This window comes from Siphateles boraxobius, unplaced genomic scaffold, assembly GCF_051911475.1.
Source record: "Siphateles boraxobius isolate OS27281-9 unplaced genomic scaffold, OSU_SipBor_1 204, whole genome shotgun sequence".
NCBI classification, from domain to species: Eukaryota; Metazoa; Chordata; class Actinopteri; order Cypriniformes; family Leuciscidae; genus Siphateles; species Siphateles boraxobius.
Genome location: NW_027508816.1, coordinates 3,826,267 through 3,841,337, shown reverse-complemented (window position 1 = coordinate 3,841,337; position 15,071 = coordinate 3,826,267). Strand labels below are relative to the sequence as shown.

General features: G+C 35.6%; 1 protein-coding gene across 1 annotated transcript in view; it reads right to left on the bottom strand.

Annotated features, from left to right (window-relative positions):
• Nucleotides 1-12,608, bottom strand: part of pcsk2 (proprotein convertase subtilisin/kexin type 2) — a 110,702-nt gene extending 98,094 nt beyond the window's left edge. Inside the window, exons 1-3 of the mRNA XM_077237639.1 lie at nucleotides 12,091-12,608; nucleotides 9,750-9,854; nucleotides 110-223 (exon numbers count right to left, since the gene is read on the bottom strand). Coding sequence (XP_077093754.1) covers nucleotides 110-223; nucleotides 9,750-9,854; nucleotides 12,091-12,264 — 393 coding nt within the window. The 5' untranslated portion in view covers nucleotides 12,265-12,608. The remainder of the gene's footprint in view (nucleotides 1-109; nucleotides 224-9,749; nucleotides 9,855-12,090) is intronic.
• Nucleotides 12,609-15,071: the final 2,463 nt, after the last annotated feature.

The window sequence follows — 15,071 nt, the reverse complement described above, 5'->3', positions numbered from 1 at the left end:
TTAATGAGGAAAAGCGTTTAAATGAAGAGTTTCCCCACTAATGCAATACAATCAGTTCCAATGCTGAAGGTCAAATAAAATGAAGACATTATGAACAATAATTACTTACAAGATACCACTGCTTGCTGAATAGCGGGTCAGTCATGTTGACGTCAGAGTTACTGATTTCTCTGTAGCCCCTCTTTTGACGGCCAAAACCCTCCTGAGGAAACACATTCTTCACCTGAAAAACAAAGGCAACTTACTTTGGATTTCATTGGATTTCAAGCTTCAGACTCACACTTCTATGCTTGAATACCTTGTTACATCCAACAAATACTGTAGAGTTACATTCAAGCTATTTAAAAAAAATTCACAGGAAAAGATATTTAAAAATGTCATTTACGTGATCAAAGATAAGTTTTAAGGGATAAAATTAGTGACTACAGGGAAACGTTAAGCAAATTCATTAATGTTTGTGTTTAATTTGTATTTAAAGTCTCTAATCGCGCTAAAAAGCCTTTTGCGGACACAAACATCCGAAACACAACATCTGCTTGAGATCATCCATGAAGTCTGATCAGGAGACACAAACAGCAGAGCGCAATATTCACAGCTCGTAGAGTTTCAAAGTGCAGGATTACTCATGGCTGGATCGCTTTCCTTTAAAGCATCACACTAAAGAAACTTCACAGCGAGAGCCTTGACCTCCACACAGCAGAACCCCCCCCCCCCCCCCCAAGACCATCTCTACCAGAGCATGACGTCAGCCATAGAAACCCCCCATTACACTCTCAAATCTGCATGTGAAGTAAAGACTACACAGATCAAAGTCAGATCACACAGATTCGAGAACATTTTAATGCTTAAAACACTGCAAGCTGATGACATATTCATTATTTTCATGAGCAGCTGACATTCCCAGCCTTATACAGTATAAGAGTCTATTATGAAACGTATAGTTCGGGAAAATTGTAACTTTGCACCTTTACATCCATACAATTTTTATACCAAGAATAAAACGCTAACATTTAAAATAGGGATGCAACGACATGAAAATGTTGGCCGATAACTGATAACTCTTTATACTTAAAAGCCGATAACCGATATATTGCCCGATAAATCTAAATCAAAATCTGTATATAGGCTACATTTTGAGAGCCTGATTACAAAAACAAAAATATCACCAGTAAAAGACATGTCCCAAACACACAATTTGAATGTTCTCATTATATTTTTATGTAGCTGATATGACAGATTTGCACTGCACATGTTGCACTGAACTGTATTTTCCTTTTTTTGAAGTGATTCCAATCATATTTCAAGCAATTCCAACAGTGCGCATCTGAAGTGTTTCAGCTGAAGGAAATAATCCATTATTTATCGGCTTTAATATTTCGGCCAAATTTTCTTATAAGGCCGATAACGATAACATTATGAATCATCATATATATATCGTCCGATACCGATATGGTGGCCGATATATCGTGCATCACTAATTCAAAAACACAAAGCTGTCTGCAAGGGTATGAATATCTCTCAGTCGTGCAAATATATTCCAGCATCACTCTATTGCTGGAGACCCATGAGAGGTCACAGCTCTTTGACCCCATTCATCCACTGTGGCAGTAAATCAACACACACACTTCCCATTCAGAGTCATTCAAATAAATGAAATCAGACAACATATGACCCGTATTTGGTGCTTTGCTGCATATAAGGGCCATGCTAAGATGCACAGGACATATTGGGCAAAAGAGTCCAGCATTTAATTTAATTGTGAATTTTCCCAGTTGGAAAGACCTTCACAGATACTGAACCAAGTATGACAATTATGAACAATATAAACTTATTTAAAATGCATTATAGATAAATATGACTTGAGATTGTGCTTAATCTCTGTAATAGCTTAATAGAGATGATTAAAAGTAATAATGCAGACTACAAAAAACAATACAGACTTAGTCTGATCGATATGACAAGTTAAAGTAGAAATGTAGAATTTTAATTTAGTGGCCTTATCAAGTAACTTGTTCATTTTTATAAAGAATTAAACTGATGTCCTGTTGTCACATTTTGTCAGAGTTTGAGCTCCATTGATTGTTTAATGCATTGCACCTGTCACTCGTTTCAACATTGGTTTGTGCTCTTTATATTGAGCCTGTTTTCTGTGAGCTTTTGTTTGGTCTTCATTACTTTAAGTTAGTTGTCATGTTCATGGTTTTGATATCTGAGTTTTCTGAGAGTTTGAAAAATAAAGAGGCTCCTGCAATAAGATCCAGCTTTATTTCATCTCTGCGTCAGCCGACTGTGACAGCTGTCAGAAGTCAACGGTAATAATTAGTCTCTTAGCTCAGTTTATCAATAATCTTATTAATTAAATATGCACCCATCGAGTTCCAGATAAAATGTTAATATAATAAAAAAAATTAACCTTTTCTCTGATTTGTCCACAGATTGGCAGAACCACAGTATAAAACTTTTTCCTCAAATTTCCAGGAGAAATGTATATCATGATATTACTTTTATTAAAAAGAAATTACTGATACAGTGATTTTAGTCAAAGTACAACACCGTATTCTATAAATGTGCTTCTTTCTGCAAAAGATGAGGAGAAATTCTCTCTACCAGGAACTACATTCAAGGACATGATAATTGAGTCGAACGAATCTGAGCTGAAAGGTGGGAAAGTGACGGGTACAAGGAATAAATTGGCTTCAGGGGTTTATGGGTCGGTTCGGTCTATTGTAAAAATTCACTACAGTATATGGGTTTTGAAGGACGCATTACCTTTCATTTACCAATTTCGCAATCAGCTGCATTGTTTTACCACCAGTGACCCTTAAACTCCTGATGTTTCCTGATTAAGGGACATTGAGGCATATGTTCTTAACCCTGTGTGTTTCTGTGGTGCGTCTCTGCTGTGTGTTTCTGTGGTGCGTCTCTGCTGTGTGTTTCTGTGGTGCGTCTCTGCTGTGTGTTTCTGTGGTGCGTCTCTGCTGTGTGTTTCTGTGGTGCGTCTCTGCTGTGTGTTTCCGGTGGGACTGCGCTCAGAACAGCTTGTCTTATCTCCTCACATCTGACACACTCGTGACTCAGATGTTGCTGCTTCTCAAAATGGCACCGTACGCTTCATACGTGCATCGCATGAACACTGTCCTTTCCCTTTACAGACAGATCTTCATACGCAATCATATTTTAATGCATATATTAATTTAGAAGACTGCTTTATTCGAAGTGACTTTCAAATTAGACAAAATACTAGTTGAAATGATTTATCCAGGAGAGAAAACAAGCAATGCAGAGTTGAGTTCCCTAAAGAAAATACAAGTGTTTCTGAGGTAGCAAATGTAAGTGGGTCTTTGCGTAAATATCCTTCTTAATTTTGTCCCTAAAGTTCAGAACACATGCTTATTTAAACGTGTCTTTAAAGGTGAAGTGTGTAATAATTGCTCTATTCAAATTGTTGAATTAAAACCCAAAACCCAGAGTGATACGGAGAGCCACAGAAGCCACATCTTTTAGATGAGATTGAAGAAAATGTGCAACAAAATTGACCCGATTTTGTTTGCACAAGTTCCTGCTTTTATTGTACACAGTTCAGCACACTCTTAAAAATAAAGCTTTGACATTGTACTTAGGAAAAATACCTAAAATAGTTCTAAACAGTGCAAAATACTTATTAAAAATACACTTAGTAAGTTGTCGGAAAGCCAGCAAGAGACCAGTGGATGTAAATTGTAAAGGAAATGTATATGGAGAGACTTACATTCACTGTTAGACTTAATTTGGAAAAATGTATTGGGATAAATGGATGGTGAATGGATAACTGTGTTATTGTAATTCAAAGAGTGTATGGAAATTGCATTGTCTGGACAACACCTTTGATGACCCCTTGTTCCTTGTTTTAAATTTAAAAAAAATAAAGCTTCCAAAAGAGGGTTTTTGCAGCAATGCCATAGAAGAACCATTTCGTGTTCCAGAAAGTGAACCCAAAAACCAAGAACTTTTTTCTACTTTTTGTGCACTGAAAAGTTCCATAGATGTTAAAGCAAGGGTCTCCAACTCTTAAAACTTTGTCATTGTGGAGAGCGCAGTGCATGGTTGCATAGCAACGACAGACGCCACGGGGAAATCTGACCCGAATTTTACTATTAATAATAAAAGAGAAGCTAATGTGCATTGTAAACATCAGTAATTTATCTTTTTTGACTCATTCTTTTTTATAAAAATGATTTAAAGGCTGAAATATGCGACGTTTCTTTTTATAAATCTTTTTTTGTCAAAACTTTATTTGAACTTGTAGGCTACATGTTAGTAGATAACATGTCGCAAGACACTCCTTTAAAGGGATACTCCACTTTTTTGGGAAACAGGCTCATTTTACAACTCCCCTAGAGTTAAACTGTTGAGTTTTACCGTTTTTGAATCCATTCAGCCGATCTCCGGTTCTGGCGGTACCACTTTTAGCATAGCTTAGCATACATCATTGAAGTGGACAAGACCATTAGCATTTCTCAAAAAAAAATGACCAAGGTGTTTCGATATTTTTCCTATTTAAAACTTGACTCTTCTGTAGTTACATCGTGCACTAAGACCGACAGAAAATGTAAAGTTTCGATTTTCTAGGCTGATATGACTAGGAACTATTCTCTCATTCCTGCGTAATAATCAAGAAACTTTACTGCCGTACCATGAGTGCAGGCGTAATGATATGACGGAGCGCAGAGTAAAGTTTCTTGATTATTACGCAGGAGTGAGAGAATAGTTCCTAGCCATATCAGCCTAGAAAATCGAAACTTTACATTTTCCGTAATCTGGCCATCATTTTTAATGTTGTTATTTTAATGTTTATGTAAACAAAAAGTGCATATTAATGCTAATTATATTTGTTATTTGCTGGTTTTCGACATAAACTTGTTGAATTGATTTTATTGAGTAGTATTAGTACTTTTTGAACAGGATTCTGTGAAAACCGTGATCATTTTGTTCACTATAATCATGAAATGAAATTTTCATGCCATTTCATCTCTAGTTAAGATGCACTATAAAATCAACTATAATTGTGTGTTTATAGTATAATATGCAAAGTACACTTTTCTATAATTTTTTTTAATCTGATTCTGTTCTTTTCTCTGACATTTAAGGGTAACATCTTTTAGGTCTAAAACAGTTTAGAAAGTTGTTAATATGAGAGTTATGAGACATTATTTAAGAGATTTAAGCATTGTATTACATGAGTAGCTCTAGGCCACTATCTTTTTTAAAAAGTATCTCTCAAATGAAAAAAGGTTGGAGACCCCTGTGTTAAAGGCTCTTCATAGAACCATAAATGCCAATAAAGAAGCTTTATTTTTAAGAGTGTAGCTCATCTATGCAATACTTTATTTAAATGTAACTTGCTTTGTAAATATGTCCGATTACGGAAGTAAAACGATCCGACAAGGACAGTTGTGTTGCCGCATCGTGATGAAGAACGCTGTTACACAACAGAGAGAGACTGTCCAAATGGAGAGCAAACCCAAGATGAGAGGAGTGTGTGAATGAGCAGAGCACAAAAACAGGCCAGATCAATACACAGCGCTCTGAGAATACACACAACACTTGAGCTGGAAATGATGTCGATGGAGAAACCTCTCCATCATTCTCCAGCATCCGCTCTGAGATCCGGTCAGGGTCACTCCAAGACTCGTGCCTGAACAGGTAAATCCATCTCAAACTGGGATGCTTCTGCTCCAGGGTTTGCATTTACTTCCTGGACATTAGTTTTGAACAATGTTAGGTCATGTCCTTAAAATCAAACATTGATATTTAATTATTTCAGAACAAACTGCATAGGCCCAACAATACACGAAATCAATGCAACAAAGTTGTACATTTGGGTTTCTAAATGTCTCTTGAATTTCAAATGTGTCATGCATTTCGCATCCCGGAACACACTCAAACCAACACAATGATTATTCCCATTGCAATAAACCTGTATTTAATGTAGGCTGGGTCATATTTTCACAATAGTGTTTAAATCAGTGAATACACCTAAATACATTGATTTACCAACAACAAATTTTTTTATGCATTGCATGTAATAGCTAATTAAGATAAAAATTGCAAGTTATTGTTTTTTACATGTATTTGTACTAAATTCAATCAAGCGACAGATCATTTTCACCAAAATACAGTAGAGTATGATTGGACACAAAACCTTTGATGCTAACAACAAAAGATGTTGCAAGCGTATTTTATTCTTCTCCTTTGCAAAAGCTTTTTCCTTTTTGTAAAAGCATGATTTTATAGTCGGTTATATTTTTATTATTAGCATTTGCATTTATTTTTCCCCTGCTGTCCATGACCAGATGCCCATTTTTAGCTTGTGTCCATCAGTAAAGACCGGCTGAGTAAAGCACATCAGTCTGTTAATGAGACGTGTGTCATTTGTCAAGATGATGAATGGATGAAATATGATGGGACTGTCATTTCTGAATTGATTACCCTGGTCAATGCAACAGACTGTAATTAAATCAAAACTGTAAATGGGGAAGTTTTCAGTGATATTATCCATGTGATGTAATAGATGGAAACAGACATAGAAAAATAGAGGCATTAGTGATCGGTGAGCTTTTTCTTTCTAGTTGAAAGTGAACTGAATTAAACATAAAACACTGGCTGCGTCTGAAATCACATACTTCCCTATTATATAGTAGGCAAAAAAACAGTATGTGACAAAAGATGTCTGAATTCACAGTAACCATTAAAAGAGTAGGGAAAAGCTCCACTTTTTCCCGATGAGATTTGAAGTGTGCATATGACGGATACTTTACTATCCCATGAGGCCACAGGAGAGGATTTATGAATGACAGTGACGCTCGAAGGTCACATGATACTGACATCATGGCGAATTTAGTAAGCCCGGATTACATTCATACTACACACATTTTAGCGGTCGTGAAGTCATTTATTATTGAAAATAAGTACCTAGTCGTGAGATTTTGGACGCAACCACTGTTCTTAAAGAGGTGGTTGATTATGATTTACACTTTTCTAACTTTAGTTAGTGTGTAATGTTGCTGTTTGAGCATAAACAACATCTGCAAAGTTACAACGCACAAAGTTCAAAGCAAAGGGAGATTTTCTTTTACAGAAATCACTTTTTAAGGACTACAACAAACGGCTGGTAGGAACTACAATGAGCTTCGTCACGGGTTAGTGACATCACAAACCCTAAAATTTACATAAACTCCGCCCCTGGGAATGTGATTTATAGATTATCAAGACAGAATATCCTAATCAATGACTAGAAGATAGTTAACTCCACATCAGCTGCATACATTCATCAACTAATCATTCAGAAATGTCCTGTTGCTTCTACATGTTGTCACTTCTAGAGTCTCTCCATCTTTGTCAGACTCCGGTTTAAACATAAACAGCTAAACGTTTTTTAAATGTTCAGTGCATGTCTGTGTGAGGTAATTGGAGCTACCCACACACACACACACACACACACACACACACACACACACAAGCTCTTGAAGCTCCGCCCTCTGTGCCGGGATCAGCAGCTCATTTGCATTTAAAGGGACATGGTGCGTTTTTGCTCACCCTCAAAAAGTGACAATTTTAACATGCTATAAAAATATCTGTGAGGTATTTTGAGCTGAAACTTCACGTACAGACTCTGGTGACATCAGAGACTTATTTTACATCTTGTGAAAAGGGTATTATACCACCCCTTTAATAAATTTAACTTCCATAATGTGATGTATTTCGGAACATGATAATCAATGAGAAAAAAATGCTTGGTTTCATTAATCGGGAAGTGATTGAATGATGAAGAGTTGAAGGCATGCAATATGTCAGATTGAGCAGGAAAAATGACTAAGTTTACATGAATCAAGTTGAAATCGGTTTGTTTGCCTGATGTCTAGAGAAGCTTTCACCAGCAATGACTTAATATAATGTATCTTCATGCTTTGAAGATCTTTGCTAACGATGACTGCAGCTCAATATGTTGATGCTGAGGGTTTGGCGGAGGAGTTAACACACTTGAGCCGGAGCAATGCTTTTGAGAGGTTCAGCCCTGATGAACAGACTAATAAATAATTCAACTCCTCAACCCACAATTGAACATTAATAGCTGTTTAGTTATTAAAAGTGCAGAAATGCGAGTGCCATTTGGTGCTGTCCCGCCTCACAGGATTATGGAGGATCATTATAGGCTTAAATCTTACAGATTGAAATCTTCTGATTGAAACTGGTGTTTATTGGATGTTCACACTATAGCATAAAAACATAACACACATGTCTCCTGCTGTCTTATGGAGGACCAGCTCTACCATATTTAAGAATAAATACAGAAATAAATAAATGCTCAATAAATAAATAAGCATGCAATTAATTGCCCCAAAAAATACAATAAACAAATAAATGTAGGTAGAAATTAAATTATACAGTGAGACATAAATGTATATATCTCTTAATTAGCTTCTTTATTTATTGACCTTTGTAATAATTACCTTATTTATTTATGTGCATGTTATAATATTTTTGTCTGTTTTATTCTTCCTTGTAGATTCTGAAAAACTACATTGTCGACATCTGTGTCCATGTGTGCCGCTAACTGAAACACACGTTCTGTCAGAGCGTCCAAACGAAAAATAATAAAGTCAATACTTATAACGTTAGCATTGTTTTCAAAAACAGTTGCTAAATGCCTCAGCTCACTGACAACTTCATCGTAGGTAGCCATCGTTGTTGTGACTGTGGCCGGTGGCATGTAGATTCGACCGATGCAGTAAAATGCTAACCAACCAATGGGCAGAAGTTGACCCCCTAAGACACACCCCCTCCTCATTTGCATAATGAGGCAGAAATGCATACAGAAATGTAAAAACGACAGGCAGAAATAAATAGCATAGAAGAAATAAATAGGGTAAAAAAATACAAAGGAAAAATAAAACAGACAAAAATATTATAACATGCACATAAATAAATACTTTAAAAAAATAAGTAATTAATAAATAAAGTTGAAGATTATAACGAACAATAAATAAATAAGGTAATTATTACAAAGATGAATAAATAAAGAAGCTAATTAAAAGAGATATATACATTTATGTCTCACTGTATAATTTAATTTCTACCTACATTTATTTGTTTATTGTATTTTTTGGGGCAATTAATTGCATGCTTATTTATTTATTGAGCATTTATTTATTTATTTTTAAATATGGTAGAGCTGGTCCTCCATAGTCTGAGCTGCCAGTTGTTGGGCCTTTATGTCCCAAATCAATCAACTTTGCTCTTTGTTACTTTTTAAAGTGCAATTCATCTTATGCTGATATTAAAACATGCATTATGTATTTCTTATGCTGTACATTGAGAGGTTGCGCTACATTTGATACATATATACTGATATTGTCATGGCACACAGAACAAAATGACCTTGACACAAATTTCCCATTAAGCATCATTTAAATGATTTCGCATCAGGGCTGTGACTATATTGTGCATTTTAGCACTGCATTGCCCAATCAGCATCCAGAATCAGAACAAAGCATTTTCATAAATAAAAAAAAGTATAACCTAATTCAAACTGCATAATGTCATGATAGCTAATAACATAGCATTCAAACATCAAGCCAAAAGCTTGATTGACATGTTAGTCTTTAACTCATACGTGCAATGGATCTGGCATCAGATTAGTGATGACTGGGTTAGTTTCTATGGGAACACACACTTACACACACACACACACACTGAGATGCTGGTCTTACCCGATGATCGTTCGCCAGGCGGTGGAGGCGGTGAACGCTGCGTTTCCTACGAGTTTTAGGGTTTTCCCGTGGGTAGAAGTGAAATAACCCTTCACCAAAGACAAGCTGAAATGAAACAGACGTCAGTTAGAAGAGTTCGACCTCTTCAGAAGTGTGGAATAACCCAGCAGATGCACTGAGTACGACGGATTTAATGTCATGTTTTCAAAGGCCAAAATACTTAATGTCTGCATGGTTATACATTAATATTTCATCACCGCTAATGTGAACTAATAAACTGACACTCGTACACTCATCAGCATGGAAATGTGTTAAACACTGTTAAACAAAAAAGATGCTGAGATTGTTTGTGAATGCAAATATTAAACTGCAAAAAATGCTTTTCTTTCTTATTTTTGACTTGTTTCAAGTCCAAATATCTAAAATTTCTTAAATCAAGATGCATATACTAGATAAGTAAAATGACATAAGAAATGATATCTTGTTTTCTGGGTGGAAAAAATCTAAATTAAGTGAGTGAAGTTTTGCTTGTTTTCCATTTGAATTGAGATTATTTTTCTGACCTCATTGGCAGATTATTGTGCTTGTTTTAAACAAAAACTAATTAATTTAGATGTTGTTTTCTTTCAGAAAACAAGCTATATTTTATTATGTCATTTACTTATCTAGTACATGCTTCTTGATTTAAGAATTTGTAGATATTTGTACTGAAAACAAGAAAAAAATAATAAGTAAGAAAAGCATTTTTTGCAGTGTAGATAACAAAAAATGAAAGTAAGATGTTTATGCCACTAATGCTCCCCACAGAAATGTTGATATGATCTGTATTATTATAAACTGTATTATATTATATCTGTATATTATAAACTGACACTTTTTGAACATTAGGCAAGAACTTTATTGGCTTCCATTGTTGTACAAAACCTGGTCTGAGTGACACCAACTAATATTCACGGTAAATCCTAGTTGTGTTACAAAAGCATGTTCGTGTTCTTAACTTGCAATATTAAGAACAGTTTGATTGCAGAAAATGTTAAAATGTCAATCTGCTACAAATCAGATCCAGCTTCATCCTATGGCTCTGAATCCGTTACATCCAATCTATATTTTGGCAACTGTATTGTATTTTTTTATTTTAATTCAGCTATCTTGTTGTATATTACATTATAATTTATATTGTATGTATTCTTAATTGTTCACCTTCCCACAATATCATTGTTCATTTGAATCTTGTTCTTAAGTTCAAGGCAAGTTGTGATTGTGAAATTCTGACCAAGGAACTGAAGTAAAATAAAATCTCCAGATGCTCCAGTCACACAAATAGAGTTTCCATCCAAACACTGTTTATCAAGGAGCAAAGAAAGCAGCGAATGCATCATTCAGAGGGACCGTAAATTGCTTCAGACAAAGAGTGCATGAATTAGAAGAATAAATCTCTCTCTCTCTCTCTCTCTCTTTCTCTCTCTCTCTCTCTCTCTCTCTCTCTCTCTCTCTCTCTCTCTCAATAATAAGTTGAAAGATGTTATTCCAGTGCATGGCCACACGTGAAACTCTGTTCCACACCAGTGATGTTTTGACATTTGACAAGGCTGATTTGTCAAGCTCATCAAGTCTCTGTTCTGTGATAAATTGCTCTTTATGGAGATGGAATAAATAAACATCTGGATGTCAGATGAAAGATTTGTTTACTATTTACACTAGAGTAAATCTCAGTCATTTTCTTACGGCTCCTGTTAACATTACACAAGCAAAAAGAATAACATTAGCATAATCAAAATGACAAGCCGTGCTATTTCATTCAATTTGAGGGATTCATATTTTGTTTTTATGTGAATATTTCGCATGCACAGCAAATAAGAAATTATGTGATTCAGTTGTGTAATGTTTTCATAATCACCTGCTTAATTGTATATCTCCACTAGTCAAAAATCATAACAAGATCAAATTATGCCCTCCAAGATAAATTGAAATTCCTATTTTCAAGTTATATTATTTCCACATATTTATTTTAAGTATTCTTCTTTTATCCCTTGGCACTTCCAGTAGGAATATCAGGAAAATGAAATCCGACCATATGACCATTAAAAAACAATAAACTATGACTTTGTAAATTGATGTAGCTCTCAACTTCTGAGTCTATATTTTGCAGAATGAATGTAGCACTTAATTCCAGTTGATTTATTTCTGATATGTAGCCTAAACAAGAACACCGTGTACTCACATTTGCACGAGTGGTGCATGCTTCTATATTATTGCATGATTATTAAAAACCTGCATTTGAGCGTTATTTCAGTAACCATGCATCGACATGACAGTTTTGAAGGCGTTCTGGTGCGCATACCTTCCTCGCGCTCCCGAAGCCGTTCTCCAGGGCAAGAGTGTGAGCATCTTCATCCGAGCCCTCGTGCAACTGGACCAGGACATGATTGGTGAAGACGAGCTCCTCTCCTGCTGCAGATATCAGCACCAGTGCATTGAGCAGTAAGAGAACCACATCTCTGAAGAATAAACGCATCGTGTGTGTTTCTGTTCTCCGTGCTGTGTGTGAGTGAACGCTGTCAAACGGAGATCGCTTCAGCAAAGCTCGTCAGGACGCATCTCTCTCCTCAGTCATCGGTGCATGAGTGTGTGTGTGTGTGTGTGTGTGTGTCACATGTGTATGTGTGTGTGTGTGTGTGTGTGGGACCCAATCTGCATGTTCAGCCTCCCTTTAATCTATAATTCATCGGCATAAACGTGTGGCTGTTTTGCATGTGACGTTCCTCGGAAAGATGCCCAATAAGCAGAAGCGGGTGTGGCTGATTTCTCTCTCACTCCCTCACTAGTGTGGATGAAGTGATGCTGTACTTTCAGCACCCTGGAGAATTCCTCCATCTGACTCGGGTTAGTTTACCAGGCTCGGATATTCATGGAGAATAACAAAATAATTAAGACGCGTTCCTCAGTTGATAAACGAGACTTCAAAATCAACCCGTTCTCGTTAGATGCGTCTCTATAGCACGCATTGTGTTTGTTGTGCAATTTATACCTGAAAATTAGTTTTTTGCGTGCATATGCACTGTAAACCATGAGTTTACACAGATTAGTAGTGTGGGGTACGTGTATACACGCAATAAAGTGCGTATCATATGCAGGCGAAAACTGCGTGTGCACGTAAAAACACATTTTATCATATTGCACGATACATGCAATGCGTGCTATATAGTTTTTTTGTTAAAGCAAATTAGCTGTTTATTTGAACTATAAAGGTACATTTTATATTGCAGCCTGTTTGATTTAAAGTCCCCCTGTGGTGAAAATCCAGCTTTTAATATTAAAAATAAAAGACAGCATTGCTGAGTATTTTCTCCTTAAAACTGCAGTGAACCAAAGACAGTCTCGCTTTGAAATCGCTGGTGTTTCTGACGTCACAAACTACCTTGTAACCAATCAGATCAACGTGTGATCGTCAACGAGTGGATCTCTGAGTGAGTGAGTGAGTGAGTGGAGTCGGGGCTCATTTGCATATTCATAGAATCGCGAATACTAAATGAGGCAAGGGTGTCCAGTTTCATTCAAGATATTTTAAGGCATGAAGACATTTTTTTCAAAGAATTAATTTACTTACCATGTTGTTCCAAACCAGTATGACCAGTAAAGATGTATTGGTACATCTTTGAAACATAAATGAAGATAGTTTTAATGAAATCTGAGAGCTTTCTGTCCCTCCATTGACAGCTACACAACTACAGCTTAAACTTCAATAAGTTCATAAAGTGATCGTAAAACTAATCCATGTGAATTGAGTAGTTTAGTCCAAATTTTCTGAAGAGACACGATCGCTTTATACGACGAACAGATTGAATCTAGGGTTTTATTAATTTGTTTCTTCTTTTTTTTCGTGAACGAAACCTTTAAGGTCTATAATATTTTCAATTGAATTCAGTTATAAACCAATAAACATTTTGAGATCATGCTCTCCAGGCAAATATCTTTTCAGGTAACGTGGGCATACATATGAACATTTAGAATGCAAACTGTAAATAATTTTTCTATCTATTTTTTTTCAATCACTTTAAATGAATGTTAATTGTGTCCACTTTTTCTCTTTTTATACTCTTCCTTTATAGTCTTCCTTTCTTCCATTGCTGACTTAAATTTTCTGATGGACACGCATTTCTGTTTCTAAAAAAGTCAATTATACATGTCAACCAATGTTCCCTCTGATTTTTTTTCTTGCTGAGCAAATCTTTTTTCTATTGGGCGGACATATTTCGCCACCTGAGCAAAAATATTCTTTGTACCTGTACAGCATACGTAGAAACACAATGGTTTCAACATTCAGTTGTAACTTTTAACTTGAATGTGGCATTTCTATTTTATTTGACCCTTGATGTAACTTATTGGTATTAAATCATATTTTTGAAAAACAAGTAGTTAATTAAGAAGTCACTAAATGAAGCACATTTTAGGTTACCTGATATTTTTCACAGTGCTTTTAACTGTACAGTCTTTACCAAGAAATCCTATGAAAAATAATTTACAAAATCTTCTGCAGGACAGTTCAATTCTTTACAATAATAGAATATAGTATGAAAGAAAAGTAAGCTTTAACACTGAGATGGTTTGGTAAAAACATAAAGTGTTTTTGTACAGTCAATTAATTGTGTACAGGAAGCATTAAACCATCAAAGTTAAATGATTGTTTATTTCTTATGAATTTCCAATATTTTCTTTAGCAGGGGGTTTCAAAGTTTTTAATGGCAATGAGCCCGTGAGATTCTTTATTTAGGCTTATAATATAATAAAATATAGGCCTAATATAATATTAAAAAACGAATTGAAGTATTTGAAGTGATATAATATATCAGTTTAAATGCTTCAATTTGTTTACATATTCTATTATTATTATATGAAAACAAACTGAAGCATTTAAATAGATCGAATAGCTAAATATTTTCAAGAAAAGTGAATATGTGAACTCTTTTATAGTAATCTAACCATGCCTGAACCCCCCCCCCCCCACACACACACACACACACACACACACACACACACACACTGACACACACACACACACAAAAAAACATAGATTTAAACTAATGATAGCCTATTTTGAATTTGCACGCGGGCTGGTGTGTAATTGTTACCGTTCTGTGTCCATCAACAGGTATTTCTACCACTTTAATCAAACCACTCTTCTTTAAAACATTATAGCGGTTGACCAGAGCACTGAAATTATTTCTCACTTAAACTACAATCAAATGGATTTCCACACACATTTCGCGTCAGTCCTCTGCGTGGCATTTTAATCTTTTCTGCGCGGCCGCGGCTTCAGAAGTG